At 40.1% G+C, this 22095-nt stretch overlaps 1 protein-coding gene across 1 annotated transcript in view; it reads right to left on the bottom strand.

Annotated features, from left to right (window-relative positions):
- Positions 1–2668: 2668 nt before the first annotated feature.
- Positions 2669–22095, bottom strand: part of LOC124619402 (T-complex protein 1 subunit delta) — a 100236-nt gene continuing 80809 nt past the window's right edge. Inside the window, exons 11-13 of the mRNA XM_047145758.1 lie at positions 20446–20581; positions 17281–17394; positions 2669–2908 (exon numbers count right to left, since the gene is read on the bottom strand). Coding sequence (XP_047001714.1) covers positions 2891–2908; positions 17281–17394; positions 20446–20581 — 268 coding nt within the window. The 3' untranslated portion in view covers positions 2669–2890. The remainder of the gene's footprint in view (positions 2909–17280; positions 17395–20445; positions 20582–22095) is intronic.

The following is a 22095-nucleotide window of genomic DNA, read 5'->3' as shown; positions in this document are numbered from 1 at the left end:
AACAGGAACAGGAAGTTAGGCATTGAATCTACATAGTTGTATGTGGAAGCAGTGCCTAGAATGCTATATTTTTAACTTTCCTTGAATATAGAGTTATTTTCAGCATCCTCCTTTATGTCAAATTGTAGCTAGTCAAAGGTAACTTAAACTGAAATATCTTATATTTTACTTGAGTGAAGCATCATTTTTCTGAAACTGGTGGATTATCATGATGTTTAACAAAAAGTTTGATAATACACTAATTTCCTGAGGGAGTAACACAGTAAAATTAATAGGAAAGTCAGTTATAGGATATAGCTGTTGGGTTTCTGAATTGTTAGTATTATCCACACTACTATACCTATATTTATTGTAAAGTAATAGTTACCTGTGTGTTATAAGAACACAGGTACTTGTAATTCTGCTGACAGGAGTATTTAGTTATTGAATCAGAACAGTGGCCAGTGGGGCTGGCAAGTTATGTTTTTAAATTTCACTTGATTTGCCACACAAATTCTCTCATGCCATTCTTTTATTCCTTTCAGAAATGAGTTTGTTCCACCAATGAAGCAGGCAGTCTAATATTTTGCCTCTGGTGATTTCCTTCCGTCCACTGGAGACTTCTTTGGTATTGCTAGTGTCAGCTAGCAGGATTGCTAAAAGGATGTGTATGGCACTTGACAACAAGCACAAAAGACAGTTTTGTCAGTTATTTCACTTCTCGGGTGTAATTAAATGAAAATACAACAAACCATGTGTATGTATTACTATATTTCTATTCTGACATAATTTGTATTAATTTTTATATCCTGGTCCTAATTTTGAGCTGTGTGCTCTTTTTCTAACCAATACAGTTCTTCCCCCCTTCTCTGGTTCTTGTCACGTTACTTTTGAAGCAGCACCCTGCCAATTCTTTCACATTAGAGAACAGGTATTTCTATTCTGAAAACAAAACTGACAGTTTTACCCTGAGATGACTGCAGAAAAGAAGGAAGAACAGACTGAAGGTGTCATGCCTCCAGTTACTTCCTCTTCCCTCCCAGATTGCATACAGCTCCTAGAGACAGTTGCACAAGCCAAAACTATATACTGATCCTCAAAAGTTTATGGTGAGATACAATAACAACAGCCTCCAGTTTTGATGTGTGCCATACGTAAATTTCTACCCCAAGAATACAAAAAAAGATTATGGTCATTTATTGTAAATGTTGGCATCTCATTCTTCATATATATATAGAGGGAAACATTCCACGCGGGAAAAATATATTTAAAAACAAAGATGATGTGACTTACCATACGAAAGCGCTGGCAGGTCGATAGAAACACAAACACACACATACATACACACAAAATTCAAGCTTTCGCAACAAACTGTTGCCTCATCGGGTCTTTAAATATGTCTGCTTGTGTCTGTATATGTGTGGATGGATATGTGTGTGTGTGCGCGAGTGTATACCCGTCCTTTTTTCCCCCTAAGGTAAGTCTTTCCGCTCCTGGGATTGGAATGACTCCTTACCCTCTCCCTTAAAACCCACTTCCACTCGCACACACACACACACACACACACACACACACACACACATATCCATCCACACATATACAGACACAAGCAGACATATTTAAAGACCAAATATGTCGTTTAACTACTTTCAAAATAGATTGTTATACACGCAAGTACACTACAAACTTAGCTAAATTTTCACTGAATGATACTGCAGCAGTTTGTGCTTTCTACTAGACTCTTTAACTCATTTTCTGTATCTACCAGCCTCAAAGTATCCTCAAGCGAATAATTTTACGATCTGGAGTGCTAATCGCTGATGTTGGACATGCCAATTCTGCAGACGATAATTAAGTAAATACTAAATGAGGTATGCAAAAATACCCAGTGTGCTATTCAGTTGTTGCTAACTTAACTGGACAGAAATGCTGTTCTGAGAATAGCTATCCAGGGAGTAAAATGCCATTGTACAATCCACAGTCCAAGCTACCCCTCAATTAGCTACCCCTGGATTTATGCCAAGGTTCTACAACTGGCCCTAAGTGACAATACGGCAAGACATATGAAAGGGTCACATGTACGTGATCACAATACTATGAGAATGATGTAAAGGAATGCCATAATTTTTACAATTTATTTTACACACATATCCTGATCTTTGATAAACTTAGGAATTTGCCAGGCCTACATTTTTCCGAACTCCATTTCAACATCTTTCTTTTTACTTCCAGTACCCTTTGTTTCAGGAAACTGCGTGCTGCAACCAAATGAGACCATTTTTTTTAATACTCGTCAGCCGGCCGAAGTGGCCGTGCGGTTAAAGGCGCTGCAGTCTGGAACCGCAGGACCGCTACGGTCGCAGGTTCGAATCCTGCCTCGGGCATGGATGTTTGTGATGTCCTTAGGTTAGTTAGGTTTAACTAGTTCTAAGTTCTAGGGGACTAATGACCTCAGCAGTTGAGTCCCATAGTGCTCAGAGCCATTTGAACCATTTTAATACTCGTCTTTACCAAGTAGTCAAGATTTAAACACCCAACATTCATTATTCAAGTACCTGACTCAACTTCGTAGTGGCTCATTTTAACGTAACTAAATTACTTACACATCAGATATTCAGTATGATTACAAAAGCTTTAATGACAAGACAACACCTCTGTGCACATGCAAACAAATTTTAGAAAAATTAAATCTGTTGTAAACAAGATGCTTTATTTAAGCACAGAATAAGTGCAACTAAGTTTTGAGTACACAACTTTGAAAGGAAAAAAAAAAGCAAAATGCATGTTAACCTTTAGTTGCACAATTTAGCACAAAAATAATTAAATAAAACATATTAGGCAACATTAAAAATTCTCTTCTTCACACTTTTCCTCCTGGGAAGGGACGAGTCAGATGTTATGCACTGGCCTATCAATGAATTGTATTTATCTGCAAAAGATAAAGTGTGTTGTTAATTATACAAGCAAGTCAATGGCACAAGCATTATAATAAATATATTACATCAAAGGTTTTCCATTGATATGGTAAATATGACTAACATTTAGATCTATTACAACATTTCAAATCCTCACCCTTAGCTCCTTTTTCCAATATTTTACATGTATGTCAATTAACTTAAAAATGTGGTCTTTAAAATACAATTATTAATTTTATGAATGTTAAAATGTTCCTTCTGGGTATGAGTAATTTATGCTGAATTAATTGAACTAAAAATGTTCAAGATTGTGAGGAAGAAATATAGACCGGCTGCTCACCTCCGTGCACGGCAGCAAGCACAATGAATAAATTGCCAACAATCCTCTAGACTCTGATAGTCAACCTTTATTACCCACCACCCACTTATATATATCTCTGTAACAAGTAAAATTTTCTAACTGCCCACCAGTTCCTCAGTAATTGTGATTTATAAAGCAGGGAAGTATCTTTACTTTAGAAAATTTATAAAGCAGAGTTAGTTCAAGTTAAAGCATATGGTAATGACCACTCACTAAACATTTCATATCAAAATTTTATGAAAACCTAATGAAAATGTTTTTACAGCCCTTACCACCTACCATGAAGGCCGAAATGTCCACAAGGTCCACAAGAGGGCAGTAAGGACCAGATTGACTACCACTGCTCTAGACTTATCGTTAAATGCAAACAGATCATACAAATTCACATTAGGAGACAAAACTAACTTCAGGATTCTGCTCATATGTGATCACTCATTTTTTATTAATATGGGGAACAGTGCTAGTTTTAGCCATGTAACAGAAAATATAGCGCAAATATGTAAGTATTTTACTGAAGACGAACAGGTGCTGATGGTTATGAGTTCTGGAAACAACTCACTCACTCCACATCATTTCAATAAAAGACTCATTCAAACAATCTAGGGAACTTGTAACTAACTTAGCTAGAAATAATAGGTGTGACCTAAACAAAATATGAGCAGCTAGTGAACACACACTTGAGTTTTATAGAGTTCGGGGTGTATACGCAGACAAGGGAAAAAAAAATTCTCGGATTTCCCGATTAAAAAAATACTTACTCCCAAGTGAAAATACACTTTTTCCATGTTAAGTGACAGTACTGTAAAACTTATCAATCATTTGAATGGTTGTGGTTTTATATACCAGCGTAGAATTTCCTGGCACTTTAGAAAACGAAACTGGGGGGTGGGGTGGGGCGGAAGATATTTGATGTGCAGCAACATGTACACTGCATATTTTCATATTTCGAAAGTATGAATTCGAATTCCAGCAAACACCTCTCTGAAGCATTAAATCAAGATTGCGATGCGCTTTTGTAAGCCAGTCATAGGTCATGTCACATGACCTCACCAGCCGATGACAGTGGATATTCAGAGCATAGGACACTTGATGTAGTCAGCCAATAGCAACATCATTGTTAAGTAGCAAAAACAGACAACTAGGAAAAGTTCATAGTTTAAATTAGTATACACAGCACTGCTACAAGGAAAGCAAAGCTTTCACATATAATATTGGTCTCAAAGATTAATAAGCTACAAGGGAAGCTAAGCTTTCAGATATAATGTTGATGCTTTTTGTACGCGTTATAGTTTAAGACAAATCGCACAAATCTGCCAGTAAAAATTTTAACAACAACATAAATGTCTCATCTTCTGGGCTTGAAAGTCTTATAAATGGGCATCCTCAAAGAGCTGATTTTTAAATGAGAGTCAAATGCTCAGTGATTTAAGAATTCATCATACATTTGCACATAGTTCATCTTGCGTAAAAGGAAATTTACTTTGAAAGTATGCTTTTCAAACAACCATTCACAATATTTTCCCGCAACCTGTTGGAAATAGGTTCGTTTCAGCAGTTGCCAGAGACCGCCAGAAAACAAGCATCACCATGCTTGCGCAGCTACGATGATACAAGAAGTCCATATGTTCGTACGTGTAAAACATTAAAAGATCTTACATTATGCCATAGAAAAAACAAGACATCAGAGGATACTCCAAGAGCATCGCAATTTTGTGAACCATACTAAAATGCATAATTTGGCTTAAAGTGCACATTTGTATGTCCAGATTCGGATGTAAATTTTCTTGGAGTACCAATACTGGTTCTGTGTTATCCCATGTTTGGTTCTTTATTATGGCATAATGCCATAAGTGCTAGAAGATGAAATGCCATACGTGCTAGAAGATGAAAACGTGCACTTGAAAAGCAGCGAACATTTGAAACTAGCCAATAGTGTGGAATTAAACACTTCTTTCCAATAAACTGATGGCCTCAGCAGAAAAGATTAATGAAAGCCTAATTTCTTTAGCAAACCGACAAAAATAATTTCATTGTTCTGAAAGGTGATTAATGCTTGACCGTCATAAAGGTAGAAATAAAATAAAATCTGAAATCAATAACATATTTTAGCCTTCTGTAATTATGTAATATATTTTAATTCACTTGATAGTGCCCAGCCACAGAAATCCGTTTTGTTTTCATTTGACATGAGAACAATGAATGAAGAGGAAACAGCAAAATTACTAACCGTAAACCAGTGTCATGTGGATACTACCCACGAACCACTACAACTCAGGTCTCATACATTTGTCCACTTCCCACTCTGTTTGGCTATGAAAATTTTAACAAAATGGTTGATGATGCAAATGTCAACAATCCGGACATAACATCAGGTAATTTACAATAATATCATTCACCTTTCCCACTTTATTGAAGATATGTGGATTTTGAAGGACTTTTGACTCAATTATAACAAAATCTGTACTAACAGCTCTTGAGAAATAAGATTGATCCAAGCTATTGCAGTATACGGAGGAATAGTACTAAAGGAAGTTTCAGAACCCTAAGCTGGAAAAGAATAAGGACCTGTACCACCTTTGTTGGGCTGATGACGTACAGTCTGCACCGATATAGATATAATACAGTAATTAATGGAAGAGCATGATAGGATGTAACCCTGAAAATAACTTCTGATGAAACTGAAGTAGTGTATAAACTATATATGGCAGAAAAATAATTGTACAAATTTAGAACACAGTCAAAAAACCAGTTGATGAGTTAAAGGAGATCTTGTGAGCTGCATTTAAAATGTTTAATAGCTAAACCGGTATTCGGGTGCAGAACCCATCATCAGTGGCACCTGATAAGTGGCACCTGTAGAGGACAACAAACAATCAATGTGTATCAATATCTACAGCACAAGAATTTTATGCATAACAGTAGGAATTCAAGTTTACTTACATATTATGTTTTTCCATATCAATGACGTGCATGTTAATTATACATTTTTTGTAATTTTCAAATCAATTTCCATTTATAAAACATACAACAATTTTGATATTTAGAATCTCTATTATAACTATGTCAATGTTGATATTATAGAATATTAAATCCATCACACCTCACAGTACAGTTTGTCGTGTATGTTACTGCTGTTAAATCTTAAACAATGACACTTCTTGGTCACACTGGACACAACTGTCATATAATGTAAACCAAGGGGGTGAAACATTTATAGGGACTTCCAGTAACATGACCTTGGTTCACTGGCATGCTGTACAGTGTTACAAGTTTCATCAAATTATTTTACTGTTGGTTGATGTAAATTCTTCCGTTGTGGTTTTTGTCTTCGAAACAGCAGCTGATATTCTACAGACTTTCACAAATTTATTCATGGTCATTGCTTCTTGTTTGTATGGCACTATTTAAATTGCATTATAAACACATTGCTCGTATTCTGCTGGATTTTAATACTGAGTGACATAAATGATTCCAAAATTTGTGTTTGCTTCATATAAAAGCAGATGCTGCTTTTGTCACATGGTGTTCTGCGGACACACGAGTAACTGGGTCCTGCTTATAAACCCATGTGTACTGCTTGTTTTAATACAGTTTAAACATATTGCTCATATTCTACTTTATTTTTGTTTGCATCTGTTTTTCTTATTTTCTCACATCTGAAGACAAACTAAGTAGGAGTTACATAGCGGATCTCCTCACATGTTTTGTCATTTATTTACAATATATCTACATAACATGCATCAAACTGCTTGTCAGATACTTGTGCATTATGTAATAAACCATGGCACAGTGTGTGTAAGTATGGCATGAACATAAACATTAAGCTACACTACAGGTTATTCTTTTACCAGAACTTTTATTTGACATTCGCATTTGTTATCTGTTGGCCACACACACACACACACACACACCACCTTTCTACCTTGCCTAGATCTCAGGCTACACCAGAGATGTTAGAAGTTTTTGACAGAACTAGTATTCAACTTTATTATATCTTTTTGTGGAATGAGTATGTCTCTTGCCACTGAGTATGCTTGTAATCTTAGTGACAGAAGAAGTAGTTATTGCACCAAGAGCTTTTACACATCAAAAATATTCTGCATCCACAAGGTGTGTGAGAAAAGTAATGAGCCTGATTTTTTTATCAATTAAAAAAATAATAATAATAATATTGTTCCCTTGAGCAGCCATACACCAGCAGAGTCACTGTGGCTAGTCTTGGTAGCAGCACTGAAAGGCTGTAACATGTAAGTCGCAATCTTTTGAATGTTGTCCAGAGTTCCAAAAGGACATCATTTTAAGACTTTTTTTCAATTTTGGTAAAAGTAAAAAGTCACAAGGACTCAGATCAGGTGAACAGGCAAGGCTCACTGTTAATTGCATTAACAGCCCAACATATTTATTAAGCATAAAACTTAGTTTCATTATCAACCAAATTATATGAGGGCTATCCACAAAGTACATTATGTTTTGGAATTAAAAATAAAGTATTGGAAATTTTTTTTATTATATACAGATTAAAGCCACACTTAAATACTACTTTTCTACATAGTTGCCATTTAAATTAAGGCACTTATCATAGCGATGGACAAGCTTGGAAATTCCTTCGTCGTAAAATTCGGCCGCCTGCGCCTTCAACCACGTGGTTACCTCTTTTGGGACAGAAAAGGTGTGATTTTTGTGGATTTCCTGGAAAGAGGCACTACAATAAACTCTCAAAGGTATTGCCAAACTCTGCACAACCTCAGAAGAGCAATACAAAACAAGCGCAGGGGAAAGTTGTGCTCAAAGATCTTGCTGATTCATGACAACGCCCGGGTCCACACGGCAAAGTTCTCGAATCTTTTAAGTGGGAGCTGTTTCCTCAACCGCCGTATAGTCCCGACCTGGCACCGAGTGACTTCCACTTATTCCAAGCGATGAAGAAGTGGTTGGCTATGCAGTGTTTTGATGACGAAGCACAGCTTCAAGATTAGGTAACCACGTGGTTGAAGGCGCAGGCGGCCGAATTTTACGACGAAGGAATTTCCAAGCTCGTCCATCGCTACGATAAGTGCCTTAATTTAAATGGCAACTATGTAGAAAAGTAGTGTTTAAGTGTGGCTTTCATCTGTATATAATAAAAAAATTCCAATACTTTATTTATTTTTAATTCCAAAACGTAATGTACTTTGTGGATAGCCCTCGTAAAACTGAGAAAAAGATTACGGTTTAAAGCTCAGGAGGCCTGATAAACCAGATGAAAGACCTTTGCAACACAACTAATGGTATTTTTTTGTCCTTAGATTACACTGATATGTAAGAACATCCCAATAGTAGAAACTGTATCCATTATCAAAATGATCTTGTTAAAAAATAAACCTGATGAAATGGGTGACCTTGTTGAGTTAGTTATATCACCTTCACCACTGAACATGAAGGCAATGTAATTATTAATTTGGAGGTCAAAAGAAAGAGGAGGAGATACCCAGTACACCTGACTGCATAATTCACAATTCCTGCTATCTGTCCTATAAAGCGGCATATTTGCACACTGTGATTAACAGAACAATCAAATAATCGTTAAGTAAGGCGAACACTAATGCTGGCTTGCATGCACTGAAAAAGATAGGTAGCATCTAACAATAGCTCTGATTCAAAACTAATTGTGAAGTTATACATAAGACAATAGGAAGAACGAAATTAAAAACAGAGATCAGATCACACGAGAATAGATCACATTAGAACAGAGTGAACAAATAGAAAAAGAGAAAGAGAAGTTTATAACTTGACCGTACTGAGGTCATTTTTCCAATAAAATAAGTTGCTTGTTTCAAAAAATGGCTTCAGATCATGCATTACACACGCACAACATAGACAAGAGCCAGACATGTAAAATGTGAGGTGTATGTAAAATAATGTGTAGTGCTTGTGATCAATTTTATTTTGGGCAAAGAGGAAAATTTTCCAAATGAGATTTAGACCATATATTACTATTAGTGAAACCAATCCCTCTGCATTCAGTGCTCATTTAAGAGAACACAAGCATTCTGCTAGTGATATCACTAGAAACATCCCATTCTTCACAAGCCAGAAGCAGGGAGACCATTAAATATCCTAGAAGAAATTGAACACACACACATGATGTAACATCTCGATAACACCCTTAATAAACAGACGGAATTACAGAATTAGATTTATATACTGACTTTTAACAGTGTTTTCACTGAATAAGTTCAATTCAGAGTTGCCTCCATCACCTGCATGTAAAATTAACTAATCCATCATGATATGTTAGATAACTGTTACATCCAAGTCATATTTGACAATGGTACACACAGATTTTGCATTATGTCTATCTTAACATGTTATTTATCAAAAAACAAAGATGTGACTTACCAAACGAAAGCGCTGGCAGGTCGAAAGACACACAAACAAACACAAACACACACACAAAATTCAAGCTTTCGCAACAAACTGTTGCCTCATCAGGAAAGAGGGAAGGAGAGGGAAAGACGAAAGGATGTGGGTTTTAAGGGAAAGGGTAAGGAGTCATTCCAATCCCGGGAGCGGAAAGACTTACCTTAGGGGGAAAAAAAGGACGGGTATACACTCTCACACACACACATATCCATCCACACATATACAGACACAAGCAGACATATTTAAAGACAAAGAGTTTGGGCAGAGATGTCAGTCGAGGCGGAAGTGCAGAGGCAAAGATGTTGTTGAAAGACAGGTGAGGTATGAGTGGCGGCAACTTGAAATTAGCGGAGATTGAGGCCTGGTGGGTAACGGGAAGAGAGGATATATTGAAGAGCAAGTTCCCATCTCCGGAGTTCGGATAGGTTGGTGTTGGTGGGAAGTATGCAGATAACCCGGACGGTGTAACACTGTGCCAAGATGTGCTGGCCGTGCACCAAGGCATGTTTAGCCACATGGTGATCCTCATTACCAACAAACACTGTCTGCCTGTGTCCATTCATGCGAATGGACAGTTTGTTGCTGGTCATTCCCACATAGAATGCATCACAGTGTAGGCGGAGCTTCAAGGAATCCTCAAAACCTTAGGCCCCCTGCAAAACCTTTCACCTGACTCCATCAACCTCCTGACCCCACTGACACCCCTCACCCCTACCTTCTACCTTCTTCCTAAAATTCACAAACCCAATCATCCCGGCCGCCCCATTGTAGCTGGTTACCAAGCCCCCACAGAACGTATCTCTGCCTACATAGATCAACACCTTCAACCCATTACATGCAGTCTCCCATCCTTCATCAAAGACACCAACCACTTTCTCGAACGCCTGGAATCCTTGCCCAATCTGTTACCCCAGGAAACCATCCTTGTAACCATCGATGCCACTTCCTTATACACAAATATTCCGCACATCCAGGGCCTCGCTGCGATGGATCATTTCCTTTCACGCCGATCTCCTGCCACCCTACCTAAAACCTCTTTCCTCATTACCTTAGCCAGCTTCATCCTGACCCACAACTTCTTCACTTTTGAAGGCCAGACATACCAACAATTAAAGGGAACAGCCATGGGTACCAGGATGGCCCCTTCGTACGCCAACCTACTCATGGGTTGCTTAGAGGAAGCCTTCTTGGTTACCCAGGCCTGCCAATCCAAAGTTTGGTACAGATTTATTGATGACATCTTCATGGTCTGGACTCACAGCGAAGAAGAACTCCAGAATTTCCTCTCCAACCTCAACTCCTTTGGTTCCATCAGATTCACCTGGTCCTACTCCAAATCCCACGCCACTTTCCTTGACGTTGACCTCCATCTGTCCAATGGCCAGCTTCACACGTCCGTCCACATCAAACCCACCAACAAGCAACAGTACCTGCATTATGACAGCTGCCACCCATTCCACATCAAACGGTCCCTTCCCTACAGCCTAGGTCTTCGTGGCAAACGAATCTGCTCCAGTCCGGAATCCCTGAACCATTACACCAACAACCTGAAAACAGCTTTCGCATCCCGTAACTACCCTCCTGACCTGGTACAGAAGCAAATAACCAGAGCCACTTCCTCATCCCCTCAAACCCAGAACCTCCCACAGAAGAACCACAAAAGTGCCCCACTTGTGACAGGATACTTTCCGGGACTGGACCAGACTCTGAATGTGGCTCTCCAGCAGGGATACGACTTCCTCAAATCCTGCCCTGAAATGAGATCCATCCTTCATGAAATCCTCCCCACTCCATGAAAAGTGTCTTTCCGCCGTCCACCTAATCTTCGTAACCTGTTAGTTCATCCCTATAAAATCCCCAAACCACCTTCCCTACCCTCTGGCTCCTATCCTTGTAACCGCCCCCGGTGTATAACCTGTCCCATGCACCCTCCCACCACCACCTACTCCAGTCCTGTAACCCAGAAGGTGTACACAATCAAAGGCAGAGCCACGTGTGAAAGCACCCACGTGATTTACCAACTGACCTGCCTACACTGTGATGCATTCTATGTGGGAATGACCAGCAACGAACTGTCCATTCGCATGAATGGACACAGGCAGACAGTGTTTGTTGGTAATGAGGATCACCATGTGGCTAAACATGCCTTGGTGCACGGCCAGCACATCTTGGCACAGTGTTACACCGTCGGGTTATCTGGATACTTCCCACCAACACCAACCTATCCGAACTCCGGAGATGGGAACTTGCTCTTCAATATATCCTCTCTTCCCGTTACCCACCAGACCTCAATCTCCGCTACTTTCAAGTTGCCGCCACTCATACCTCACCTGTCATTCAACAACATCTTTGCCTCTGCACTTCCGCCTCGACTGACATCTCTGCCCAAACTCTTTGTCTTTAAATATGTCTGCTTGTGTCTGTATATGTGTGGATGGATATGTGTGTGTGTGTGCGCGAGTGTATACCCGTCCATTTGACCCCCTAAGGTAAGTCTTTCCGCTCCCGGGATTGGAATGACGCCTTACCCTCTCCCTTAAAACCCACATCCTTTTGTCTTTCCTTCTCCTTCCCTCTTTCCCGATGAGGCAACAGTTTGTTGCGAAAGCTTGAATTTTGAGTGTATGTTTGTGTGTCTTTCGACCTGCCAGCGCTTTCGTTTGGTATGTCACATCATCTTTGTTTTTTGATAAATTTTTTCCCACGTGGAATGTTTCCCTCTAATATATTAATATCATTAACATGTTATTTATGACTTAACATCACTTTCTATCTATTTATATTTTACACTTTGATACGTATACACTTTACCATTACATATCAATTGTCCAAGCATAGTATTTTGAAGTGCATTTAAGTTGTAACACCTCTGATTTTCTTCTCACATAGCGACCACACAAAAACTGTGAAACTTCTGCCACTTCTTGGCATAATTTCCCTGTGCCTATTTTTCACTTTTAATGCCATTATTCCACAGAAGCTGAGGACACTTCTTTAAGAGTCTGGTTTGATAACTGGAAACTGATGCAACATCGGCACAACTAGTGAATGTGCGACCAAGGAGTGTGTCTTATCTTTAGAAACAGTCATAAGTCACTTGGAGCCAGTCCGTATAAGTAGCGAGCATGAGAAATCACTTCAAAGTTGTTGTCACAAAGAAATTGCAACACTGCATTTGCTTGATTTGCATTCATCCATATGTGGCAACCACTTGGAGGACACATTCTGCACTTTCAGGTCTTCATCCAGTTTCGTGTGCACAGGTTCCACGAAAATGCCAGCTCTGGATGCAATGTGTTCCACACTCATATGGCAATCCTCCAAAACAATTTTCTCCACTAGTTCAATAATGTCGTCGTCAGACTGGCTGGTGTGAGGTTGAGATTGTCTCGTTTGTTTGCCTTCTTTGATCTGCTGCACTCATGAATGCACATTAGATACACCCATGACACCATCCACTTATCTCACTGAACTAGCAAAGAATGTGTATCAGCATCATACCACACAAATGGAGAAAATTAATGATTACACACTGTTCTTGCAGTGAAAACGTCACCATTTTGAGTATCAAGAACAATCCTTCCTCTTGGTGCTGCCAATACACATCTGTATGCCACACACTGCTACCATCTCTGTAACGTATTCACACCAAATGTACACATACTGCCAGTTCCATATTAACATTATATGAGTGTGTGCAATGTGACCAAGAAGTGTCACTATTTAAGATCTGACAGCAGTAACATCCATGACAAACTGTGTACCGTGAGGTAGGATAAATTTTGTACCTTAGCATATGAACACTGACAAAGTTAGAATTAGATTTTAAGTAACCACATGGTTGTATGCTTTCTAAATGGACATTGGTCTGAATATCACAAAGAATTTATAATTAACATGCACCTCATTGATGCAGTGATACATAATATGTAAGCAAGCTTACATTTCTACTGTTATACATGCAACAGTTACGTTGCAAATATCGATATGTATGCAATTATTTGATATCGCATGTATCAGATGCCACTGATGATTAATTCCATACTCAAATACTGGTTGGACTATTAAACATTTTAAATGCAGGTCCTGGTACTTATAAGGTTTCCTGTAACAAATATTTACGAGTTACAGAGCACCAAACAATCAGGAGTTTTAAGTCTGAGTTTTGATGGTAACACTGAGTCAGCAGTGAACGGAATAAGGAATACCATAAAAATGACGAGTGATTTTGATAAACTAAACACTACTTCTAAAACTATGCGTTTGATGTACCTGAAAAGTATGTTCACAACTGTTGTTTATTGGTAGTTGTGAATAATAGCTTTAATATGAAAGCCATACAAAAGTTTAAAAGCAGTCTAAAGCAAGAGAGAGCTGCAGTGGAAATCACTAGCAGAAAAAGGGAAACAAATGGAACAGTGAATAAGTTATGTAATTATGATTGCAAAGAACATTACACATAGGTAGACAGCACGAGGAATCCAGCAAAGTGGCATACAGAAAAGTGAAATCCAGTACAGAATTTCTCTGGTCCATCTGCCATCCATTCACATGTGTCTAAGAGTTATAAACAACTGCTTCCATGACTTAAGTTGGATGGAAAAAATATAAATAATGACTGCTTATAGTTAACAAATTAAGTTAAAGCACTTTCCTTGTCGGTCTGATTTTATAGTTAAGAGTCATGAACAGTAGCAGTCGAGTTTAGGCTTGTTCTGCACATCTACGTCGCGCTTTCTCAGACAGCCAATGAGCATTCAGAAGTGTTCTGAGCACTCTGCTGTGAATGCATAGCTAATGTGAGCATTAAACATGATTGTAGCGAGTTGTTTTATTAATTTCTATTCCATCTGTTGTGAGTTGTAATGGCTGCTGGTGGTGCTACATGATAAATTCTATGTAAGCGAGTTTGCAGGATAAAAACTTTCTTAACACGGAAAGCACCGGTGTGGGCGTACTGCAACTGTCGCTTGTAATTGCCAACATCGCAATCCCCTTCTGTGTCTCGACATGCGTGAACTGCCATCGTCCAGGAGGGATAAAAGCTAAGAAACGAAAAGGAAACAGCTGCTCAACTTCAAGTAATTGGTTACCCCATAGCTTGTAAATATTTGAAGAATGTCATGATTTATCACCAGCCAAAAACTGCTGATAAATGTCCGCCGGCTGAAGTGGCCGTGCGATTCTAGGCGCTACGGTCTGGAACCGCGAGACCGCTATGGTCGCAGGTTCGAATCCTGCCTTGGGCATGGATGTGTGTGTGGTCCTTAGGTTAGTTAGGTTTAACTAGTTCTAAGTTCTAGGGGACTAATGACCTCAGAAGTTGAGTCCCATAGTGCTCAGAGCCATTTGAACCATCTGATAAATGTCCGTAGACCATCATTAGGTACATAAAAAACATTTATCGTCCAGTATGATGATGTAAATGTTTCATGAAGCTGATGATAATCTGTAAGCCAAAAGTTCAATAAATACACTCCTGGAAATTGAAATAAGAACACCGTGAATTCATTGTCCCAGGAAGGGGAAACTTTATTGACACATTCCTGGGGTCAGATACATCACATGATCACACTGACAGAACCACAGGCACATAGACACAGGCAACAGAGCATGCACAATGTCGCCACTAGTACAGTGTATATCCACCTTTCGCAGCAATGCAGGCTGCTATTCTCCCATGGAGACGATCGTAGAGATGCTGGATGTAGTCCTGTGGAACGGCTTGCCATGCCATTTCCACCTGGCGCCTCAGTTGGACCAGCGTTCGTGCTGGATGTGCAGACCGCGTGAGACGACGCTTCATCCAATCCCAAACATGCTCAATGGGGGACAGATCCGGAATCTTGCTGGCCAGGGTAGTTGACTTACACCTTCTAGAGCACGTTGGGTGGCACGAGATACATGCGGACGTGCATTGTCCTGTTGGAACAGCAAGTTCCGTTGCCGGTCTAGGAATGGTAGAACGATGGGTTCGATGACGGTTTGGATGTACCGTGCACTATTCAGTGTCCCCTCGACGATCACCAGTGGTGTACGGCCAGTGTAGGAGATCGCTCCCACACCATGATGCCGGGTGTTGGCCGTGTGTGCCTCGGTCGTATGCAGTCCTGATTGTGGCGCTCACCTGCACGGCGCCAAACACGCATACGACCATCATTGGGACCAAGGCAGAAGCAACTCTCATCGCTGAAGACGACACGTCTCCATTCGTCCCTCCATTCACGCCTGTCGCGACACCACTGGAGGCGGGCTGCACGATGTTGGGGCGTGAGCGGAAGACGGCCTAACGGTGTGCGGGACCGTAGCCCAGCTTCATGGAGACGGTTGCGAATGGTCCTCGCCGATACCCCAGGAGCAACAGTGTCCCTAATTTGCTGGGAAGTGGCGGTGCGGTCCCCTACGGCACTGCGTAGGATCCTACGGTCTTGGCGTGCATCCGTGCGTCGCTGCGGTCCGGTCCAAGGTCGACGGGCACGTGCACCTTCCGCCGACCACTGGCGACAACATCGATGTATTGTGGAGACCTCATGCCCCACGTGTTGAGCAATTCGGCGGTACGTCCACCCGGCCTCCCGCATGCCCACTATACGCCCTCTCTCAAAGTCCGTCAACTGCACATACGGTTCACGTCCACGCTGTCGCGGCATGCTACCAGTGTTAAAGACTGCGATGGAGCTCCGTATGCCACGGCAAACTGGCTGACACTGACGGCGGCGGTGCACAAATGTTGCGCAGCTAGCGCCATTTGACGGCCAACACCGCGGTTCCTGGTGTGTCCGCTGTGCCGTGCGTGTGATCATTGCTTGTACAGCCCTCTCGCAGTGTCCGGAGCAAGTATGGTGGGTCTGACATACCGGTGTCAATGTGTTCTTTTTTCCATTTCCAGGAGTGTAGTATTAATCAGCTGCTTTTTGCAGTAAATCATGATGTCCTTAAACAGCACATGCTTGGGCCTCTCATCATGACACCGTTGGAATATTCCCGAAAAAGAGGAAGTTTGTAACTTAATGTTTTAACAACACCATAGTCATCAGATACTGAGCGATAATTCAACAGAAAAGAGGTAAGGCAAGAAATCTTCCATGGCCTTGTCTGTGGAATATCAATAGCATTCAATCAGGGAGTTTTAAGGAAACAATGGAGAACTTAAATCAGAAATATTGTGTGAGAATTTGAATCCTTCCTCTTCAAAATAAAAGAGTCCAGTGTCTTAAAAGTGCACTAACTACCGCTGTAAAACTTCAAGACAACTGCAGTGTCGCAATGAAATTCCTTATTACTAAATTAATAACAGAACACATTTAAGCAAAAGGACACAACAATCAAAGCCTTATAGGCTGATACAAGAGCTATTAATCTTTAAATTTTTTCAGAACTATCCTACCAACAGTGAAGTAAATGGAGACGAAGTACCAAGTCAGAAAGGAAAACAAAATTTACCCTTGACACCACCACCACCACCACCACCACCACCACCACCACCACCAATTATCAAATGCCTAAAAACATACATAAAACTGATAGTAGCAGCGACTGAATGCACTACATTAATTAACTTCTGTATCGAAAGAAATGTAAATTATATATACTAATAAAGTATAATGAACATATAATACTAACTATGTCATCTATCTTGAGAATGCTGCGGACAGTTTCAGATGCTAGTGTAATGGCGCTTATTGATACCAGCAAAGGTTGAACAACATTTTCCTCCAGGATGTTTGTTATCGCTCCCTGGAAAAAGAAAATCATAAAAATGTTATTTGAGTCAATGGACAACACCAATGTCAGCATTCCTACAAGCTAGAAATTCTTTGTAACAAATTATAATTTAAGGTCTATTTGGTTTATTTTAAATGTAGAAAAATGTTGTACCAACAGTAAAATATGTTAAAAGAAAATACAAGGATAAAATATGTAAAATAAAGGAGAGACATCCACTTACCTGTACCAGATTGCTGTGTGGCGCACAGAAACATGCAACAATAATTACACTAGCTTATGAGCTCTTGCTCTTTCTCTATCAAAAGTACACACATTCACGTAATCAACCACACAAGACCCCCAAATGCTCATATCCACAACCACGACGAGACTTATCGCAGCCACAGATGTGAGTGCTGGGTGTCAAGTTCATTACCCTGGACAGGTCTTCTTACACGCCTAAGTTCAGTTCCTACATGCTGTGTCATTGTGCCACAATGCATTCACGAACGCCGTACCTTGCCCTGGCCTCCAATACGATCAAATTCCCTTCCTCCATAACAGCAATTACGGAGTCACTACAAGCCTGTTGATGATGATGCATGGTGTATGAATGTGAATCTACTGTAAGCGATGTGATGGAGTTATATGACCTAGGTCATGTACTGTCATTGGTTATTATAGAATTAATGGTGTGTTTGTGTATCTAAACCCTCCATGCCAGTCAGTCTATTTGTACCATCACTGCATAATTTTCGTGTATTACATCAAACAAAGGTAGTAAATTAAAGTTTTAGACTTCAGGGAGGTCATTCTCCACCAGAAGTGACTCTCACTGATTTGCAGCCATAATTCTGACACATCTTCTGTGGGAAATTAGCTGCATATCATTGAAATGTGTTTTGTTTAATACAGTGGAGGGATTTGTAGGCAGCACATTGTTGTATCAGAGGAATGCATCTCTTATGGTAGAAAATAATTTGCTTGTATTCAGTCATTAAGCACTTTGTTTATTCAGCTACTATGACCATTTACAAACTTTTCACTGTTCAGTTAACATGCACAGTATCTACCCAAGGCTGGTTTACAGGCCAAGTGACACAAGCTGCTGCTTGGGCCACCAAGCTGGAAGGGGTGTCAGAGGCCCCACCACTGTTAGACTTTTATATAGGACATATCACAATTAGTAGAAGTCACTTGCTGTGCCATGCTGAAATAGGTGCCAGTTGTGCCCAAGTACAAGATTTGATTCCAGTGCCTATCACAATAGGTGAAAACTTGCTCAGGTTAAAGTGTACGAGGGAAAGGTGGGAAGAGAGGGCATGTCAAATGATAAACCAATTGTGTGGAAAAATGTTGTTAAACTCCTCCTGTATCAATAATACTAGTACATTCTACTTGCAGAAAATATTTTGTGCCTTCATGGGACAGATCTGGAATACTGACAAGATCAGTCTCTTGTCATTTTTGAAGTAATATTTCCTTGTCTACATGTTCTCAATGTAAAAAGAAAAATATGGCATTTTGCTACCACCATGGCTGTGTCGAACTTCAAATCTGGCTGTGATTTCCACAGGCAAATTTTTGTGGTGTCTTGGAGAAAAGGGGAGATACAACAGTTGTTGAAACTGAAAAATTGTTTTGTAATGAAAGATGATAAGACATTCAAAAGAACAGTACAGCTCTGAACATTTATATGAAAGAGACTTTGTGGAACAGTAAACATCTCACCTGAAGTCAGTTTCATCTTAGATATAACAACTAAGTTAGTCATCACATTTATGGCTCCATCATAGATACTTCAATTCTCTGAGATTAGCAGGTAAAACAGAAAATACATGTGCACTAACCTTAATGGAACTACAAAAGAAAGGGTAGGAGCAAACTTGCAAAAGGCCCCTAAGACCACTGCAATGATTTTGGTATCAAAACAGCCTGAGCACATGTGCTAAAGTGAAGTGGTGTACCATCTTGGAGGTAACAAATCTGCTGACCACCGTAATCTTTGTTACGGAGTTGTGCTTTTCTGCAAACAAAAATGGAAAATCCACCATGGATGCCAAAATGCATTAACTTGTTTGACCAATCCAGATCCTCCAGCTGTTTCCACTGCCAATGATTTAGAAAAAAAAGGAAAAATGTCCTGCTGATGTCAAAGTCATTAAATCAAATTCACTAAAATTTGAATCAAATGTTAGTTTAAAAATACAGAATTCCCGAGATTTTATGAAATTCCTTGAGATTTCCCTAACTGTTCCAGGTAAAATGTTGGTTCATTGGTTAATTTATTTGCGGGAGGGAACCAAACAGCAAGGTCGTCGGTCCTATCGGTCAGGTAAAATGTAATTCCTTGAGCAGTCCAGTTTTCCAAAAGAATCACCACCCTGGAATCTTACTGTTCCAGGCCTCTATGCTACACAATACTGTCATCAAGGAATGTCTATGTTAACTATGTGCTGAACTGTAGCAGTTCTGTTGAGAGAAAGGTTGTAACTATTGCCTTCAAAAGTTGCTAGGCACAATGGCTAGTTCTTCATTCACAGTCCTTCCTGAGGAAGAAGTTGCAGAGCTTTTAGAGGAAAGTCTAAGTGAAAATGAGAGTGACAATGATTTTGATGATGACAGTGATTCATTTGTAAACAATTAGAGTGAAATAACGATGAAAGCAGTCCACCCTGGATAGTTTCAAAAAGTATCACAAAAAGAAAAGTTTTATGTTGTAATGCTTTAGGTAAAGATATTTGAATGAAAGCATATGTTTTAATGTATATCCTAATTGTCCATCAGCGACCTCACTGTTTCCACAAAAAGACTCGTGCAATTCTCTATAGCGCACTCGGGTGGTGATTTAAATAAGAGAGCAGATGACCTGTGTCTGCATTATACAGTGCAAAGGGTTAATGAAGACAGAGGAGAGAAATGGGGTTGACCAGATAACAAACTTAAGTATGAAAATTATAAAATTTGCTGTGTTAAATAAAATGCACTTCATAAAACACTTAAACTGTAAGGACAATCCCCAGTCTCACAGTAGTTACTGTAAGTTTTTTTTTTATTAAAACAAGAAAATTTCAATTTCACCTTTCGAACATTGATGCCTGCGTACATCTCCCCCTGAGCATGTCGATTCCGTAATTCAGTGACTGTTGCAATTGGATTCAGTCCAGCATTTTCTGCTAAAGTAGAAGGTATCACTTCCAATGCATCAGCAAAGGCCCTGTAATTGAAATTTCGAAATTAAAATAATTTATAATATGAGGGAAAAAAGTAAGCTGGACAAGTGCCATGTTAAACAATTTTACATTCAAATTTTTACAGATCTCATAAAAACGAATAATGGATGGACACACACACACACACACACACACACACACACACACACACACACACACACACACACAGAGAGAGAGAGAGAGAGAGAGAGAGAGAGAGAGAGAGAGAGAGAGAGAGAGGGAGAGAGAGAGAGAGACGGGGGGGGGGGGGGGGGGGGGGGGTAGGTTCATACACACGTGTGGCTATCTGAGTGGCCTCCTATCTTTCACAAATTCAAACTGATCTTTAATTAAATATCTGTTCCTTTTGCCTGGTATTGGAACTCACATTGAAAACAAGTCTACAGACATGATCTTTTCTGTACTTACCATTTTTGATCTAACAGTAGTAGTTCTGGTTTCTTTGTATCACTCTAGACTGCACAGAATTTTATGTTATTATCCAGAGGATAGACTTTAAATTAAAACACTGTATCTTCCTCTGGAATTATTTTCACTTCAGCCTGGCTTTTATGAAGACAAGATTATTGTCTACAATATTAGGAAAAGGATAGTTGCTACTCACCATAAAGGTGACCCACTGAGTTGCAGGCAGGCACAAGGAAATGACTGTTGTGCCTGTCTGCAACTTAATGGGTCGCCTTTGTGGTGAGGAGCGACAATTTATCCTTTCCCTAATACTGTTGATATTACAACCTGGAGTTTCCGCAGCAATATTATTGTCAGTGATTTTAGAGTTTCCCAGTGTAGGAACATTCTGAATATTTCTTGGGCAGTCAACCAGATGGTGCCATACAGAAGGAATGATGTTAAGGCAAAGCATTTTCTGGCCACCTTCAGGCATTCCCAATGACTGCCTGCCTGTGCCATTAAATCCTCCCCCTTCCCAACACCCACAGACATCCTACAGCTGACAGACTCCAGGCTCAGATGAAAGTGCATCGCTGGGGCACAATCTCGTGTCCTCTCAGTCATGCTGGCACCAGCGAAGGACGTAAATTCCTGCTCAGATTGCCACTGTGATTTGACTGTTTTCTAAGCCGGGCCCTAGGCCCTGCTTACTTGATAACTGCTGCCTTTATTTATTAGTTCATCGTGTAGCTGTACGAGCTCTGTAGGCTCTTTTAGAATAAAGTCCCAGAAGGTACTGGACTGTTGCAACAACTCTGTGGGAACGTAATTCATGACATGTCCATGAGAGATGAAGCGCTCTGCCACAGTGGACTTTGTTCATTTTTCCTGGGGCGTTTATGCTCCATTCATCTCTCCTGTAGCACCCAGATAGTCTGACCTGCATACATTTTCCCGCAATGGCAGAAGACGCAGTAGACCTCCAGTTTCCGGAGTCTTGTCATCCTCTACTGATGCCAACAAAGCTCTCATCTTGGCTGATGTGAGGAACACACACCTGACGTTATGTTTCCATAGTATTCTTCCAATTTTCACTGCCTTCTTCGTG

The sequence above is a fragment of the Schistocerca americana genome, chromosome 6 (assembly GCF_021461395.2).
Source record: "Schistocerca americana isolate TAMUIC-IGC-003095 chromosome 6, iqSchAmer2.1, whole genome shotgun sequence".
NCBI lineage: Eukaryota > Metazoa > Arthropoda > Insecta > Orthoptera > Acrididae > Schistocerca > Schistocerca americana.
This window is presented reverse-complemented; position numbering and strand designations above follow the sequence as displayed.